The 18,349-nt window shown below is 46.4% G+C and overlaps 1 protein-coding gene across 1 annotated transcript in view; it reads left to right on the top strand.

Annotated features, from left to right (window-relative positions):
* Window positions 1-391: 391 nt before the first annotated feature.
* The window catches only part of LOC308329166 (neurexin-3a-like), a gene marked incomplete at both ends in the record, with an annotated part of 120,876 nt that continues 102,918 nt past the window's right edge, over window positions 392-18,349 (top strand). Inside the window, 4 exons of the mRNA XM_080783369.1 lie at window positions 392-865; window positions 2,352-2,664; window positions 13,272-13,298; window positions 16,133-16,201. Coding sequence (XP_080639495.1) covers window positions 392-865; window positions 2,352-2,664; window positions 13,272-13,298; window positions 16,133-16,201 — 883 coding nt within the window. The remainder of the gene's footprint in view (window positions 866-2,351; window positions 2,665-13,271; window positions 13,299-16,132; window positions 16,202-18,349) is intronic.

Here is an 18,349-nt window from a genome sequence, read left to right as displayed (position 1 = left end):
TGGAGAGAACGCGACCACGACGCCACAAAACGAAAGGCCTTACGACTGTTAATCCGCCGACGACTGTTCTCCCACTTCCTGTTTCCTGTTTTGAGAAATTATATATTTTACTAGAAATTATATATCTTAAAGAACGTCATTTATTTTAACTATACATCTGGAGAACCTCCGCTTGCGACTTGCGTTACCTTTTTTCCGGATAACGTATTTTTTTGGATAATTTAACCGTCCTCCCGAAATCGGATCGTAAACCTTTGAAGTTCGGAACCCCGTTCTCGGGCGACGGACGGACGACCTCTCTGGGATTTATAACGAGACAACGACGACATCGTCGGATCCAGCGATGCTTCTCGCCGCTAGCGCAACAGCCACCACGACGGCGACATCAACGATGGATCATACAGGCTCCTCCCCTTCCTGCGTGGCGGGGGCGGCGGGGGGCGTCTCCTCCTCCTCCTCCTCCCGCCTCCGGGCGCGTCTGACGGTGCTCTACGGCGCCCTCTACCTGCTGCTGGCGGTGGCGGCGAGCCGCGGCTGCGCGGCGCTGGAGTTCGCGGGCGCGCCGGGCCAGTGGGCGCGCTACCTGCGCTGGGAGCGCGCCGCCACCCGCGGCGAGCTCAGCTTCCGCTTCAGGACGGCCTCGCCCGACGCGCTGCTGCTCTACTTCGACGACGGCGGCTACTGCGACTTCCTGGCGCTGTCGCTGAGCGAGGGCCGCCTGCAGCTGCGCTTCAGCATCGACTGCTACGAGACCGCCGTGGTGGCGGAGGGACGCGTGGACGACGGGGGCTGGCACAGCGCCACGCTGAGCCGCTACAACCTGAGGACCGCGCTGGCTCTGGACGGAAGGGCCAAGGCTGACGAGGTGAGGAGGGGGTAGGGGGTTAGGGCAGGGGTGGTGCAACTTTGACGATGGCGAGGACCACTATAGTTCCACGCTCACTGCAGAGGACCACTATAGTTCCACACTCACTCCAGAGGGCCACTATAGTTCCACACTCACTCCAGAGGGCCACTATAGTTCCACACTCACTCCAGAGGGCCATTATAGTTCCACACTCACTCCAGAGGGCCACTATAGTTCCACACTCACTCCAGAGGGCCACAATAGTTCCACACTCACTCCAGAGGGCCACTATAGTTCCACACTCACTCCAGAGGGCCACTATAGTTCCACACTCACTCCAGAGGGACACAATAGTTCCACACTCACTCCAGAGGGCCACTATAGTTCCACACTCACTCCAGAGGGCCACTATAGTTCCACACTCACTCCAGAGGGCCACAATAGTTCCACACTCACTCCAGAGGGCCATTATAGTTCCACACTCACTCCAGAGGGCCACTATAGTTCCACACTCACTCCAGAGGGCCACTATAGTTCCACACTCACTCCAGAGGGACACAATAGTTCCACACTCACTCCAGAGGGACACTATAGTTCCACACTCACTCCAGAGGGACACTATAGTTCCACACTCACTCCAGAGGGTCGCTATAGTTCCACGCTCACTCCAGAGGGCCGCTATAGTTCCACACTCACTCCAGAGGGCCACTATAGTTCCACACTCACTCCAGAGGGCCACTATAGTTCCACACTCACTCCAGAGGGCCACTATAGTTCCACGCTCACTCCAGAGGGCCACTATAGTTCCACACTCACTCCAGAGGGCCACTATAGTTCCACACTCACTCCAGAGGGCAGCTATAGTTCCACACTCACTCCAGAGGGCCACTATAGTTCCACACTCACTCCAGAGGGCCACTATAGTTCCACGCTCACTCCAGAGGGCCACTATAGTTCCACGCTCACTCCAGAGGGCCACTATAGTTCCACACTCACTCCAGAGGGCCACTATAGTTCCACACTCACTCCAGAGGGCCACTATAGTTCCACACTCACTCCAGAGGGCAGCTATAGTTCCACACTCACTCTAGAGGGCCACTATAGTTCCACACTCACTCCAGAGGGCCACTATAGTTCCACACTCACTCCAGAGGGCCACTATAGTTCCACACTCACTCACATTATACTTGCCCTCTATAACTAAAAAAAAAAATTATAAACACTTTCAATATTTTATTTATTTCGTAAGTAAAGAATCTTTCACTCAATAGGAACTGGTCCTGTGTGGTCCCTGAATATATATATTCTTTCAGAGTGAACGATTTTTTTTTAAATTGCAGACCTACAAGCTTGTAGATCTGCTATTTTTCAATAGCTAAAGCATAACATAATGCTTAAAACACCAAAAGGGGTTCCCGCCCCAAAATGGGTTAATAACAGCTCTCTACTGCCCCCCTGTGTCCAGGAGGTTAATAACAGCTCTCTACTGCCCCCCTGTGTCCAGGTGCGGCCTCAGCGTCAGTACATGAAGGTGGTCAGCGACCTGTTTGTGGGCGGAGTTCCCATGGACATCCGCCAGGCGGCGCTCACGCTGCCCACGGTGCGCGACGCGCCGCCTTTCCGCGGCTCGGTGGCGGAGCTGAGGTACGGCGGCTCGGAGCGGCCGCCGCTGCTCGACAGCCTGCGGGTGGCGCTGGAGAGCGAGGGCCGCTGCACGCGCTCGCCCTGCGAGAACGGAGGGGCGTGTCTGGTGGTCGACGGCCTGCCCGTCTGCGACTGTTCCAAGACGGAGTACAGAGGACGGCTCTGTGAGCAAGGTACAAATAACTACCCTATGACCTAGTAGAAACAAGGTACAAATAACTACCCTATGACCAAGTAGAAACAAGGTACAAATAACTACCCTATGACCAAGTAGAAACAAGGTACAAATAACTACCCTATGACCTAGGAGAAACAAGGTACAAATAACTACCGTATGACCGAGTAGAAACAAGGTACAAATAACTACCCTATGACCTAGTAGAAACAAGGTACAAATAACTACCCTATGACCTAGTAGAAACAAGGTACAAATAACTACCCTATGACCTAGTAGAAACAAGGTACAAATAACTACCCTATGACCGAGTAGAAACAAGGTACAAATAACTACCCTATGACCGAGTAGAAACAAGGTACAAATAACTACCCTATGACCTAGTAGAAACAAGGTACAAATAACTACCCTATGACCCGGTAGAAACAAGGTACAAATAACTACCCTATGACATGGTAGAAACAAGGTACAAATAACTACCCTATGACCTGGTAGAAACAAGGTACAAATAACTACCCTATGACCTAGTAGAAACAAGGTACAAATAACTACCCTATGACCTAGTAGAAACAAGGTACAAATAACTACCCTATGACCGAGTAGAAACAAGGTACAAATAACTACCCTATGATCGAGTAGAAACAAGGTACAAATAACTACCCTATGACATGGTAGAAACAAGGTACAAATAACTATCCTATGACCTAGTAGAAACAAGGTACAAATAACTACCCTATGACCTAGTATAAACAAGGTACAAATAACTACCCTATGACCGAGTAGAAACAAGGTACAAATAACTACCCTATGACCTAGTAGAAACAAGGTACAAATAACTACCCTATGACCGAGTAGAAACAAGGTACAAATAACTACCCTATGACCTAGTAGAAACAAGGTACAAATAACTACCCTATGACCGAGTAGAAACAAGGTACAAATAACTACCCTATGACCGAGTAGAAACAAGGTACAAATAACTACCCTGTGACCAAGTAGAAACAAGGTACAAATAACTACCCTATGACCTAGTAGAAACAAGGTACAAATAACTACCCTATGACCTAGTAGAAACAAGGTACAAATAACTACCCTATGACCGAGTAGAAACAAGGTACAAATAACTACCCTATGACCGAGTAGAAACAAGGTACAAATAACTACCCTATGACCGAGTAGAAACAAGGTACAAATAACTACCCTGTGACCAAGTAGAAACAAGGTACAAATAACTACCCTATGACCTAGTAGAAACAAGGTACAAATAACTACCCTATGACCTAGTAGAAACAAGGTACAAATAACTACCCTATGACCGAGTAGAAACAAGGTACAAATAACTACCCTATGACCGAGTAGAAACAAGGTACAAATAACTACGCATATGTGTGCACACACACACACGCCCGCGCGCACATGCACACACGCCCGCGCGCACATGCACACACGCCCGCGCGCACATGCACACACGCCCGCGCGCACATGCACACACGCCCGCGCGCACATGCACACACACGCTATGTTCTGTTAGCAGCTATTTTCAACGCCGTCCATCTTAAAATGTTGATATCCTCACACGTACAGCAATAAAAAAATGTGTGTGTGCGTGTGTGTGTTTGTGCGTGTGTGCGTGTGTGTGTGTGTGTGTGCACGTGACACCCAGCTGTAAGATCACAGAGCTAATCATGGTGCGTTGTGGAGCGTTTCTCCGGTGTGTGTGTGTGTGTGTGTGTGTGTGTGTGTGTGTGTGTGTGTGTCAGGTTAACGGCTGCTGCCTGCAGGCACTGATAAGGACGCCTATAGAGAAGCCCCCCCCCCCTGCCCCCCACCCCTCCTTTCAACCAATCACACGGTGGCAGCTGTTCCAATCACTTCCTTTTGTGTGTCTGAATCTGTTCGCCGCTTTTAGATGCAATCGCTACTGTCTGTGTGTGTGTGTGTGTGTGTGTGTGTGTGTGTGTGTGTGTGTGTGCGTGTGTGTGTGTGCAGGCGTGCGTGCAGGCGTGCATGCGTGTGTGTGTGCGTGCGGCTACAGAGATAAGTGATTCTGAGCTTTTTAGTTATTTTATTTCAAGACGGTTCATTCTCTTCTTGCTGTGTGTGTGTGTGTGTGTGTGTGTGTGTGTGTGTGTGTGTGTGTGTGTGTGTGTGTGTGTGTGTGTGTGTGTGTGTGTGTGTGTGTGTGTGTGTGTGTGTGTGTGTGTGTGTGTGTGTGTGTGTGTGTGTGTGTGTGTGCGTGTGATGAGGTGATACCGTCGTGTTGTGAAGATATCGTCCTTTTTCTAGTCCCCCCCCCCCCCGCCCCCCCCCAAAAAAAAGTATTCCAATACAGCCTGAAAATGTACAGTCTAACAGCCAATCGGTTGTCTGATAATGTACAGTCTAACAGCCAATCGGTTGTCTGATAATGTACAGTCTAAAATTAACCTTAAAGGATTTAAAAATGTAAATCATCATTTTATACTGATGATTATATTACCCATTCCAGGCGTAAGGTATGCAAACAACTTGTGTAACTTGGATAGCATTTTATGTAGACAGCACTCTATAGTGTATACGTATAGTTTAATTATATATATAGATATTCCATTGTTAGGTTCTTAGCTTAAGGTCATCAGTGAGCTTTGGGCTTATCCAGTACCCGGTATCGATAAGCTTTGGGCTTATCCAGTACCCGGTATCGATAAGCTTTGGGCTTATCCAGTACCCGGTATCGATAAGCTTTGGGCTTATCCAGTACCCGGTATCAATAAGCTTTGGGCTTATCCAGTACCCGGTATCAATAAGCTTTGGGCTCATCCAGTACCCGGTATCGATAAGCTTTGGGCTTATCCAGTACCCGGTATCGATAAGCTTTGGGCTTATCCAGTACCCGGTATCGATAAGCTTTGGGCTTATCCAGTATCCGGTATCGATAAGCTTTGGGCTTATCCAGTACCCGGTATCGATAAGCTTTGGGCTTATCCAGTACCCGGTATCGATAAGCTTTGGGCTTATCCAGTACCCGGTATCGATAAGCTTTGGGCTTATCCAGTACCCGGTATCGATAAGCTTTGGGCTTATCCAGTACCCGGTATCAATAAGCTTTGGGCTCATCCAGTACCCGGTATCAATAAGCTTTGGGCTTATCTAGTACCCGGTATCGCTAAGCTTTGGGCTCATCCAGTACCCGGTATCAATAAGCTTTGGGCTTATCTAGTACCCGGTATCGCTAAGCTTTGGGCTTATCCAGTACCCGGTATCGATAAGCTTTGGGCTTATCCAGTACCCGGTATCGATAACAGACAGTAAGCTGGTATTTCCTGATTGTCTAGAATGTCATCAAAAGAATGCAAAGATACCAAATATCTAGGTAATTTCATAACAAATGACCTATCTGATGACAGAGATATCTTTAGACGGCAACGTAAACTGTAAGCCAACACACTCATACGCAAGTTCTGCTCTGTTACAGTTAAAGCCTACTGCACTATACTGTACTCCGCTGTACACTGCCCACTTGTGGCGACACTACAAAAAGGGCAGCCTGCCTAAAAAATGACAGTGGCGTATATTTATAATGACTGCATGAGACTGCTGCTCAAAGCCCCAGACTGCTGCTCAAAGCCCCAGACTGCTGCTCAAAGCCCCAGACTGCTGCTCAAAGCCCCAGACTGCTGCTCAAAGCCCCAGACTGCTGCTCAAAGCCCCAGACTGCTGCTCAAAGCCCCACGACGCTGTAGTGCCAGTCCAATGTTGTTATAAATAAATGTACCCACTGTAGCCCTGCTGTGCTACGAAACCTGAGAACAGCATCATTGCATCACTTTCTAACCCTGCTAAGAGCTCTGTCAGACTAAGCTGTGGAGCCACTGGCGTTCTAGCCTGTATGTACAGAGATAACCCCCCTGTTTGTTTGTTTGTTTGTTTGTGCTTTGTTTATTTATAGTTTGTTTACTTTTGTGTTTTATGTGCTCCGCCATATGGACCCCCCTGTGAGCGTCTTGAATAAAGTTTGAATTGAATTGAATCGATAAGCTTTGGGTTATGGAGCATAGCGCTCCATGACGTCATGTTTAAACCATCAATAATACATACATCTAATCAACCACGCTGGCACAAACATGGCGGTCTAAAAGATCACCATGTGTGGCCTACTGGTACTGGTGCCGGTTGTCACCTGGACAGTGCATTTCTACTTAAATATAAATATCATTCAACTCTAGTCTGTATTCTGTGCTGCGTTGACACGGGAAGATTAATATATCCCTGATTATCACTAAACTGATTTGACATTTTGTACTATTTTAAAACATTAGAAAATTTGTTCAAATAGCCGATCTGCAAGCTCACAACGTGTGGATGTAGATCTGCAAGCTCACAACGTGTGGATGTAGATCTACAAGCTCACAACGTGTGGATGTAGATCTACAAGCTCACAACGTGTGGATGTAGATCTACAAGCTCACAACGTGTGGATGTAGATCTACAAGCTCACAACGTGTGGATGTAGATCTACAAGCTGTGGATGGAGGTTATGCTAGTTGAACGTTTGAAAATGTTTTTAAAAATTGTAAAAAAAAAGAATGACACAGATGCGTGTAGGGATTTTAAGGGGTGGCACAAGGTGTGTGTGTGTGTGTGTGTGTGTGTGGGGGGGTGAACCTTTTTGACATGTCACTCTGTCTTGTTTGACATGATATTATAGTCTCTCTCTCTCTCTCTCTCTCTCTACATATTGAATATTTGTACATTTTGGCACAACGCCAAATCCCTGCTGTCTGGAATGTAAAGTGTGTGTGTGTGTGTGTGTGTGTGTGTGTGTGTGTGTGTGTGTGTGTGTGTGTGTGTGTGTGTGTGTGTGTGTGTGTGTGTGTGTGTGTGTGTGTGTGTGTGTGTGTGTGTGTGTGTGTGTGTGTGTGTGTGTGTGTGTGTGTGTGTGTGTGTGCGTGCGTGTCGCTATCTCTCTGCCGGTGTGCCGCATAAACAGGGAGGGGCTTGATGCCCTAAGCTGCTTTGATCTCTCTCTCTCTCTCTCTCTCTCTCTCTCTCTCTCTCTCTCTCTCTCTCTCTCTCTCTTTCTCTCTGTCTCTCTCTCTCCCCCCCTGGTTGAACGAGGGCCATTCATTGGACAAGGTGATCTTGGGGGGCGGTGACCTCGTGTGTCAACTGGACCTTATCTAATGATAGCCTTTCAGATAAAATCACACCTGTGTGAAGTGAGGGGCGCTCTTATCATCACACGCCATCTCATGCTCAGCCAATGGCACGCCTCCCACTCAATCCCACCGGCCAATCACAATTTGGACCTCACAGGGCTAGGGGAGGAGCTAGGGGAGGGGTTGGGGGAGGGGCTGGGGGAGGGGCTAGGGGAGGAGCTAGGGGAGGGGCCAAGACATAAAGCAGTGCTTCCCAAAGTGGGGTCCGGGGACCCCCAGGGGTCCTTGAAAGAGTTCCAGGGGGTCCCCAGCAGCTGAATAGCTATATAGTTTGGAACCAAATGGACCCTTATGGGTCTGTAACTCTGAGAGTGTACAGATGGAACCAAATGGACCCTTATGGGTCTGTAACTCTGAGAGTGTACAGATGGAACCAAATGGACCCTTATGGGTCTGTAACTCTGAGCGTGTGCAAATGGAACCAAATGGACCCTAACAGGTCCATTTGGTTCCACTTGTACACTCTCAGAGTTAAATGAACATTGATTTTACAATATAAATTGGGGGTCCCAGAGATATAAATTCCATTAAATGGGGGGTCCATAATAGACTAATGCAGGTCAAACTGGGGGTCCTTGAAATTAAACGGGTTGAGAATCACTGCGAGAGCTGTAAACATATTCTCGTGTGTGTGTGTGTGTGTGTGTGTGTGTGTGTGTGTGTGTGTGTGTGTGTGTGTGTGTGTGTGTGTGTGTGTGTGTGTGTGTGTGTGTGTGTGTGTGTGTGTGTGTGTGTGTGTGTGTGTGTGTGTGTGTGTGTGTGTGTGTGTGCGTGTGCGTGCGTGCGTGCGTGTGCGTGCGTGCGTGCGTGTGCGCTGTGCAGTGATCAACGTGCATTAAGACCAGGGCTCACAGTGAACTGTAGCAGCTTTTAATCAATAGTGAATCAATTGATGAAGTCGGCTTAGCACTGCTGTCCTCCGTAAAGTGGAATTGATTAACCAAGAGAAACTCACTGCATAATGTAGCTGTGTGTGTGTGTGTGTGTGTGTGTGTGTGTGTGTGTGTAAATCGGCCATTACGACACCATCAAGGTCCGCAAAAGTACATTTGTAGTCGACTAAATTAAGTGTAGATTTAGTCTCGTTCAGAGAGAGTTCTACACAGGGCCGGATTAACCATCCGCCGCTATGTGCAGCTGCACAGGGGCATGTGGCAAGGAGGGGCATATTGAAAAAAAAAAGAAGAAAAACATCGCTAAACAGTTTAGGCTACATCCAAAAGCATGTCACTCTCTCGGTTCTGCACTGCTGTACTGAAGAAATATGTCACTGTTGAGGGCAGGCAAATTTGCTTTTTGTAAGCGACTTTGTCATTCTGGGCTTGTGTTGTCTGACCCTAACCCTTAACGTTGCTTGGGCTTGTTTTTCCATACCTGGTTGCTGGTTTCTCTCTCGAAATCTGGCGCGCGTGCGCGCGTGTGTGTGTGTGTACTACACGTGGTGACGCGCAAGTTTGTTTACTGTGTGGGTGTCATGGCGGAGCCCATATCGCGTTTCAAATGGATATATTGCTCCTTATTTCCTTCATTTGCTCCAATCCAGTCAAAGTAAGTTGTTGAGTCCAATGCAGATTATGATCCCAATCCATTCCCACCGCCGCGGGATTCAACTTTTGTGTGTGTGCGTGTGTGTGTGTGTGTGTGTGTGTGTGTGTGTGTGTGTGTGTGTGTGTGTGTGTGTGTGAGACAGTGTGCTTAAGTTCTAAGTCTGTATTGCAGTAGCCATGGTTCATGACTCTCATATTAATCATCATGGCAGTCATGTTTCAGTAGTATTGCAGCTAACAGTAAAACTGTCAAACCATCAAAACAAAGTTATTCTTTCTACACTGTTATTCATTCTGTAATTAGTAATAATTGCAGTGATTATCAACCTTTTTCATATTGGGGACCTCTAATTTAGTTGACATTAGACCCTTCTTTATTTTAATTATTTCCTCACCTTTTAATTATTCAGTGAATATTTCACTAAATGTTGGATTGTTTCTGATAGTGAATATTTCACTACATGATTGTGGATATTTAATAGTGAATATTTAATAGCGAATATTTCACTAAATTATAGTGGATATTGTGGGGGCTCTGATTACACATCAAGGAACACAGGAGACAGCGTTGCAACAAGCCTATTTTAGGCGCAGTTTTATTCACTCAAAATGATATCACATAGTCTTTTCAGCCTACAGCTAGTAGGGAGAGGGCGGGAGGAGGACTCAGCCCTAGAAAAGGTGAATAAGGTTTTAACTCAGGTTCTGGGGCTTCTCCGTCCCTGGGTCCAAATAACGGTGCTTTATAGCGGGCCGTGTCCTCCAGTCAAATAGTCTCTTATATAGGGGATAGGGGGAATGAGTTGCCATAAGCCTCCGAGCCCAACGGTAGGTTTAGTCGGTGCCTGGATAGTCCTGTTAGACAAGAGAATCACAATTACTATGGGTCGATCAATATAATATAATTAATTATCTTATATTATATTATATAATATCATATGGTGAGAGGGAATATGGGTTGGTCTTACCGAGCACCAGGTCAGTCTGTCCCCCCGGGAGAGTCTCGACTAGACTGAGAGAGAGAGAGGGCTTTTATGTTGTCTGGGTGTCAGCACGCAGGTGTCAGCTCGTCTGATAATGGTAATTGAAGAGATGCCGTGGGATGTACCGTGCGTCCTGGACCACACCCAGCACGGAGCGTCTCAGGCCTTCCCTCCCTCTCTCTCTCTCTCTCTCTCCCCGGGGTTACCAACCCGTGGTGCGCGGTACTCGACCGAGACGCCACAATATTTAATAGCGAATATTTCACTAAATGATAGTGGATATTTAATAGTGAATATTTCACTAAACGATAGTGGATATTTAATATCGAATATTTCACTAAATGATAGTGGATATTTAATAGCGAATATTTCACTAAATGATAGTGGATATTTAATAGTGAATATTTGAGCGAAGAACAATTTAAATGAAACAACCTTCTCTGAATCATTGTTTAATTCACTCAGTACAGTGTGGAGATAACCTTATTACACTGTGCGTGTGTGCACGTGTGTGTGTGTGCGTGTGCGCGCGTGTGTGTGTGTGTGTGTGTGTGTGTGTGTGTGTGCGTGCACGTGACAGCAGCAGTGTGTTACAGTGGAAGCAAACTGTCAAAAGAAGTAGGTCAGGACAGAGGGCAAGAGAGAGAGAGAGAGAGAGAGAGAGAGAGATGGTAGAGAGACATCCAGCTGATACATGCTGAGTATTCCACATCAGTGTGTCCTACTTCTAACCCTGATGTACAGTTTGTGATTATTGTGATTATTATTGTTATTATTAGGCAGGGCTCTCGTAGGGTGACATCCCCCCCAGGGATGGGATCAATATTGCGATCATCGACGTTGTCGCCACAAAAATGTCATGTTAAAACACTTGAGCCTCCAGGAGGGTTAGTTAGGGTTAGGGGTAGGACTCCAGGAGGCCTATAATCTACAATAGGTTGTGAGCTTGTAGATCTGATTTTTTTGAGGAATGGATTTGGAGTGGAAAAAAAGTGGAAAAAAGCACGTTCAGAATTTCTTTTTTTCAGGATCTGCTGAATATGTATAAATTGTGAAAGGTGAATGTCCACTGAGAACGCTTTTATTGTGAAAGGTGAATGTCTACTGTCACTGAAGCTTTTATTGTGAAAGGTGAATGTCTACTGAGAACGCTTTTATTGTGAAAGGTGAATGTCCACTGTCACAGCTTTTATTGTGAAAGGTGCATGTCCACTGTCACAGCTTTTATTGTGAAAGGTGAATGTCCACTGTCACAGCTTTTATTGTGAAAGGTGAATGTCCACTGTCACAGCTTTTATTGTGAAAGGTGAATGTCCACTGAACGCTTTTATTGTGAAAGGTGAATGTCCACAGAACGCTTTTATTGTGAAAGGTGAATGTCCAACGAGAACGCTTTTATTGTGAAAGGTGAATGTCCACTGAACGCTTTTATTGTGAAAGGTGAATGTCCAACGAGAATGCTTTTATTGTGAAAGGTGAATGTCCACTGTCACAGCTTTTATTGTGAAAGGTGAATGTCCACTGTCACAGCTTTTATTGTGAAATCCTCCTCCTGTATATTCTAATGACATGCAAAACGGTTTGGCTTAATGCCAACCTCTGTATGGAAATATCGTGTGGGTTTTTCAATGAATGAGTTTTATTTGCATGACAGACAAACATGCAAAGTAATAAATACAGTGTTTATTTCGCTATGAATTATTTGTTTTATTTGCATGACAGACAAACATGCAAAGTAATAAATACAGTGTTTATTTCTCTATGAATTATTTGTTTTATTTGCATGACAGACAAACATGCAAAGTACTAAGAGTGTTCTCTCTCTCTCTCTCTCTCTCTCTCTCTCTCTCTCTCTGTGTTTCAGAAGTCAACTCCAATTCACCAGGTGAGTTTTTCATCAAGAGAACGTCAACAATCTATACAGTCCTCAAAATAAAATATATACAGACTTCAGGAATTATAAATAAAATATATACAGTCTCAGGAATTACACATACAATATATACAGACGCTCAGGGGTCCATGAGGGAGTTCCAGGGGGTCCCCAGCTAAAGCATAGTTTGAACCAAATGCACCCTTATGGGTCTGTAACTCTGAGAGGGTACAAATGGAACCAGCTGGACCCTTATGGGTCTGTCACTCAGAGTATTTGTACACTTAAATTATTGATTTTAATTAATGGGAGTCCGTAGACTAATGCATGTCAAACTGGGGGTCCTTGAAATGCTGAAACGGCTGCACTCACTCCTTTAGTACGTAAACAATATGGAGACCAAACCAAACCTCCTACTGATTTTTTTTAAATCACACCCGTGTGAAGTGAGGGGCACTAATATATTAAAGTCTACCTCATGTTGATTAGGTGATGTAATGGTGATGTAAAACAAACGGTGCAAACACAAACATTAAGGAGGGGTTAGGGGAGGGGCTAGGGGAGGGGTTAGGGGAGGGGCTAGGGGAGGGACCAGAGGAGAGGTTAGGGGAGGGGCTAGGTGAGGGGTTAGGGGAGGGGCTAGGGGAGGGGCCAGAGGAGAGGCTAGGGGTGGGGTTAGGGGAGGGGCCAGGGGAGGGGCTAGGGGAGGGGCTAGCACCCCTCAACAATAATCATGTTAACTTCCTGTTCCGGATCCACGGAATCCAGTCCGGGTTTTAGGTTAGATAATCTATGCTGTGCATATCTATGTTTTTTCTTCTGCCGGAGCTTTCTGATTGGCTGGGAAGCTTTGCTGTGTCGCTGTGTGATGATGTCATGCTTTCCCTCCTGACGGGAAAAATATGATGTCACAATACTCTTGAGTATTGGATAGTTTTCTGAGTGTTGTTTCTCTATGTCTCTCTCTCTCTCTCTCTCTCTCTCTCTCTCTCTCTCATATCAAGGCCTGGCACACATGATGGCAGAACAAGGTATGCTCCCTCTCTCTCTCTCTCTCTCTCTCTCTGTCTCTCTCTCTCTCTCTCCACATTTGCATGTTGTGGTATTGGGGGTGGTGGGGGGGGGGGGTGCATGGTATTGTACAGTATATTGAAGTGCATGGTTTCATATACGTGATAAATGTTATGGTTTCATATTAATATTAATATTAATAACTGGTGTTTTTAAGTGTGATGTTGGGTTTATTAAAGGCGTGTTTACAGTTAGCTCTGCATGTCGCTAACTGTACATCAACTGTACATTAGATACAATATGTGAATATTAACTATTATTATTATTATTATTATTATTATTACACTAAAGGACTACTTCAGCACTTCTCAACCTGGGCTGTGGGCGGTTCAGAAACCAGTCTGTGTCTCATAGGAGGGCTGTGGGCGGTTCAGAAACCAGTCTGTGTCTCATAGGAGGGCTGTGGGCGGTTCAGAAACCAGTCTGTGTCTCATAGGAGGGCTGTGGGCAGTTCAGAAACCAGTCTGTGTCTCATAGGAGGGCTGTGGGCGGTTCAGAAACCAGTCTGTGTCTCATAGGAGGGCTGTGGGCGGTTCAGAAACCAGTCTGTGTCTCATAGGAGGGCTGTGGGCAGTTCAGAAACCAGTCTGTGTCTCATAGGAGGGCTGTGGGCAGTTCAGAAACCAGTCTGTGTCTCATAGGAGGGCTGTGGGCGGTTCAGAAACCAGTCTGTGTCTCATAGGAGGGCTGTGGGCAGTTCAGAAACCAGTCTGTGTCTCATAGGAGGGCTGTGGGCAGTTCAGAAACCAGTCTGTGTCTCATAGGAGGGCTGTGGGCAGTTCAGAAACCAGTCTGTGTCTCATAGGAGGGCTGTGGGCAGTTCAGAAACCAGTATGTGTCTCATAGGAGGGCTGTGGGCGGTTCAGAAACCAAGCTGTGTCTCATAGGAGGGCTGTGGGCAGTTCAGAAACCAGTATGTGTCTCATAGGAGGGCTGTGGGCGGTTCAGAAACCAGTCTGTCTCATAGGAGGGCTGTGGGCGGTTCAGAAACCAGTCTGTGTCTCATAGGAGGGCTGTGGGCGGTTCAGAAACCAGTCTGTCTCATAGGAGGGCTGTGGGCGGTTCAGAAACCAGTCTGTGTCTCATAGGAGGGCTGTGGGCGGTTCAGAAACCAGTCTGTGTCTCATAGGAGGGCTGTGGGCAGTTCAGAAACCAGTCTGTGTCTCATAGGAGGGCTGTGGGCAGTTCAGAAACCAGTCTGTCTCATAGGAGGGCTGTGGGCAGTTCAGAAACCAGTCTGTGTCTCATAGGAGGGCTGTGGGCAGTTCAGAAACCAGTCTGTGTCTCATAGGAGGGCTGTGGGCGGTTCAGAAACCAGTCTGTGTCTCATAGGAGGGCTGTGGGCGGTTCAGAAACCAGTCTGTGTGTCTCATAGGAGGGCTGTGGGCGGTTCAGAAACCAGTCTGTGTCTCATAGGAGGGCTGTGGGCGGTTCAGAAACCAGTCTGTGTCTCATAGGAGGGCTGTGGGCGTGCCTGTTGTTCCCAGACACGTTGTTTCAGCTTGGTATGAAGAAAGGTTGAAAAATTGGTGAAGTGGTCCTTTAATGCAGTGGTTCCCAAAGTGGGGTCCAGGGACCCCCAGGGGTCCTTCAGAGAGTTCCAGGGGGTCCCCAGCTAAATGATAGTTTGGAACCAAATGGACCCTTATGGGTCTGTAACTCTGAGAGTGTACAAATGGTACTAAATTAACTCTCAGAGTTAAAGGTATATTCAGTGATTTCACTCAAAACACCTTAGGTTTCGTGTTTGGCTGGGACCCAAACCCTTTCATCCAATCAGGATAGAGAGCCAAAAACGAAACCTACTTTTTTTTTACCCCCAGGGGTTAACTGGGGACAGGGAGGAACTCCTTATATGGTCAGCACACTCTATAGTAGAGAGGATTATCACAACAAAACAAAAAAAGAAGTGATATTTGAATTAAGTGAAATCACTGAATATACCTTTAAATTAACATTGATTTTACAATATAAATTGGGGGTATCCACAGGGATAGAGTTGCCATTAAATGGGGGTCCGTCCGTAGACTGATGCGTGTCAAAGTGGAGGTCCTTGAAATGTAAACGGTTTGGGGGTCCTTGACATGAGAACCGTTTGGGAACCACTGCTCTGATCTGGTCATACATAGTGTACATGCATCTGGTCAATCATGTGTCTGGTCATACATGTATCTGGTCATACATAGGGTACATGTATCTGGTCATACATGTGTCTGGTCATACATGTGTCTGGTCATATACATAGGGTACATGCATCTGGTCATACATGTGTCTGGTCATACATGTATCTGGTCATACATAGGGTACATGTATCTGGTCATACATGTGTCTGGTCATACATGTGTCTGGTCATACATAGGGTACATGTATCTGGTCATACATAGGGTACATGTATCTGGTCATACATGTGTCTGGTCATACATGTATCTGGTCATACATAGGGTACATGTATCTGGTCATACATGTGTCTGGTCATACATGTATCTGGTCATAGTGTACATGTATCTGGTCATACATAGGGTACATGTATCTGGTCATACATGTGTCTGGTCATACATGTGTCTGGTCATACATGAAGGTCTTTGTGTTGGTCCTGACAGCCTGTCCTCTCTCCTTCCTCCCTGCTGGACGCTCCTCTTCCTCTCCGTTGGACCTTCCTCCTCCTCCTCTCTGCTGTCCTCCCATTGGACGCTCCTGTCTCCTCCCCTCCTCCCCTCCCCTCCCCTCCTCTCCTCCTCACCTCCCCTCCTCCCCTCCCCTCCTCGTCTCCTCGTCTCCTCGTCTCCTCTCCTAGCTAAAAGTAAAGGTACAGCATTTTCCAAAACTATCGCTTTCCGCCAGTATGAGCGACGCCGCTTGCTCTGTGAGTGTTCTGTCTGTCTGTCTGTCTGTCTGTCTGTCTGTCTGTCTGTCTGTCTGTCTGTCTGTCTGTCTGTCTGTCTGTCTGTCTAATGTGTTTACTGTTCTGTGTCGAGTGTTGTTCTCATTCCTCTAATTGCGGACTGTGTGTGTGTGTGTGTGTGTGTGTGTGTGTGTGTGTGTGTGTGTGTGTGTGTGCGTGCGTGTGCGCGTGCGCGCGTGCGTGTGTCTCTAATGGTGGTCTCACAGAGGGTGAGAGGATTAATCCAGTAATTAAGACAACCTTAATTGAGGCAGCAGAAAAGACTATAGCGTTGCGTGCACGCTTGTGTGTGTGTGTGTGTGTGTGTGTGTGTGTGTGTGCGTGTGTGTGTGTGTGCGCTGAGGTAAAGCACTGCAGTGTGTAGGGAGATTTGCTTTGTGTGCGTGCGTGTGTGCGTGCGCTGAGACGCTACACAGCCGCGTAGAGGGATTTGCTTTGTTGAAACTGGAGTTTTTTCGGGTTCAGTTTGGGTTTCACTCTGCTAGCGTCCCTCGTTGTGTAGCCTGAGCTAACGTGTTAAGTTTCTGGTCTATAGGGGCGGGTCGCGGCTGAGATTTGCGCACGCCCTGATTGGATCTCACCGATCTGTCCGTCAGCCCTGGCCACTCCTCTCCCACCTAGTGAAGCGCTACGTCACATAATTTGGAGCGACGCCCACCCGGAAGCGTTGACTCCCACTTCTAGACCGAGGCAGCCAATGTGTTCCTCCAGGCTTTCATTTTTCGCGCAGACGAAATGAAAGCCTGGGTATCGAGGCTACTCGTTGTGAAAACCACATCTCAAGGAGCGTTCGTTAACAAACTGAACATCCTGCTCGGTAGAATTCGCCATGTTCTCCGTGGAATATCGAGTCGAATCAAATTCGTGTTATTCGTGTTGCACTTTGGTTTTAAACGTCTGTAGTCGAACAAAGGGCTTCACAAGTTAAAACAAACAAAGCAATGTGTGATTACTTTTTATTTGGACTGTCATTGTGGATTTATTTTATTATTTTTTCCTGTCATGTGAAAGCAGGGAATCATTCAGCAGAAATGTGATAAAGTGCCCCTCAGGGCACAGGTCTCCATCAGGGCAGGTCAGGTTGTGGCCTCCTGGTGGCACTATCATAGGCCAATGTAAAAAAGGTGCCATTTCTTCTTATGCCTTGGGTGATTTGAGGCATTTTGTGCCAAAAATGTGTTGTGCAAAAATCTGTTGGTGGCGCTATAACAGGCCAATGTGAAAAGGGTGGGATATATTCCTCAGCCTAGTAGGAAAGGCTGTGAAAGATTTCACGTAGATTGCACGCTGCGTTCATGATTTGAGGCTTTTTGTTCAAAACGGGACAATCCTGCAAACTTTGAAAGCCAATGTTGGCCAATCAGGATGGAATATGAAATATGGGACAAATTCGTCTTGAACACATGACTATGGAGATACTGTGTAACGATTTGCAGGATTTTTTGACAGAATCTGGAGTAATTTTTTTTTTCAAAAGTCAGCCTCCTGGTGGCGCTATAACAGGCCGTTCTGGAAAATGTACATAAACTACAGTTTATAGAACTACATAAACTACAGTTTATAGAACTACATAAACTACAGTTTATAGAACTACATAAACTACCGTTTATAGAACTACATAAACTACAGTTTATAGAACTACATAAACTACAGTTTATAGAACTACATAAACTACAGTTTAACTACATAAACTACAGTTTATATAACTACATAAACTACAGTTTATATAACTACATAAACTACAGTTTATAGAACTACATAAACTACAGTTTATAGAACTACATAAACTACAGTTTATAGAACTACATAAACTACAGTTTATAGAAGCTACAGCTTAGTTAAAACTCCTAAGGTGAGATGGTACATTTCCCATCATGCATAGCGGTGCTCATGGGTCTCATTCTGAGATGGTACATTTCCCATCATGCATCATGATGTTTCCCATCATGCATAGCGGTGGTTCTGTGATCTCTGAGACCAGGTGTTCGTGGTTCAGAGAGAGAGAGAGAGAGAGAGAGAGAGAGAGAGAGAGAGAGAGAAGACCGTACTTACGCACGCAGCCTTTTGTCCGGCGCTGCTTGCTGTTGATTTGGGCTCATTATGACATCA

The sequence above is a fragment of the Protomyctophum bolini genome, assembly GCF_963924005.1.
Source record: "Protomyctophum bolini genome assembly, chromosome: 15".
Lineage (NCBI taxonomy): Eukaryota > Metazoa > Chordata > Actinopteri > Myctophiformes > Myctophidae > Protomyctophum > Protomyctophum bolini.
This window is presented reverse-complemented; position numbering and strand designations above follow the sequence as displayed.